General features: G+C 65.6%; 1 protein-coding gene across 1 annotated transcript in view; it reads right to left on the bottom strand.

Annotated features, from left to right (window-relative positions):
* The window catches only part of VOLCADRAFT_100264 (uncharacterized protein), a gene marked incomplete at both ends in the record, with an annotated part of 12,584 nt that overhangs the window by 8,572 nt on the left and 3,567 nt on the right, over nucleotides 1–445 (bottom strand). Inside the window, one exon of the mRNA XM_002958878.1 lies at nucleotides 100–407. Coding sequence (XP_002958924.1) covers nucleotides 100–407 — 308 coding nt within the window. The remainder of the gene's footprint in view (nucleotides 1–99; nucleotides 408–445) is intronic.

Genomic DNA, 445 nt, shown 5'->3' with positions numbered 1-445 from the left:
TTATGGAGCTGGCTCATACACACACCCACTTTTGATATTAACATTTCCCCCATCCCCCATTGCCCGCCACCACCATTGCCCGCCACCACCATTGCCCACCACCACCACCATTGCCGCCACCACCACCATTGCCCACCGCCACCACCACCATTGCCCACCACCACCACCACCATTGCCGCCACCGCCACCACCGCCACCACCACCATTGCCCACCACCACCACCACCATTGCCGCCACCGCCACCACCGCCACCATTGCCGCCACCACCACCACCACCGCCACCACCACCATTGCCGCCACCACCACCACCACCACCACCACCACCACCACCACCGCCACCACCACCACCACCATTGCCGCCACCGCCACCACCGCCACCAATGCCGCCACCACCACCTCCACCGCCACTACCACCATTGCCGCCACCACCACCACCACCACCAGC

The sequence above is a fragment of the Volvox carteri genome, assembly GCF_000143455.1.
Source record: "Volvox carteri f. nagariensis unplaced genomic scaffold VOLCAscaffold_110, whole genome shotgun sequence".
NCBI classification, from domain to species: domain Eukaryota; kingdom Viridiplantae; phylum Chlorophyta; class Chlorophyceae; order Chlamydomonadales; family Volvocaceae; genus Volvox; species Volvox carteri.
This window is presented reverse-complemented; position numbering and strand designations above follow the sequence as displayed.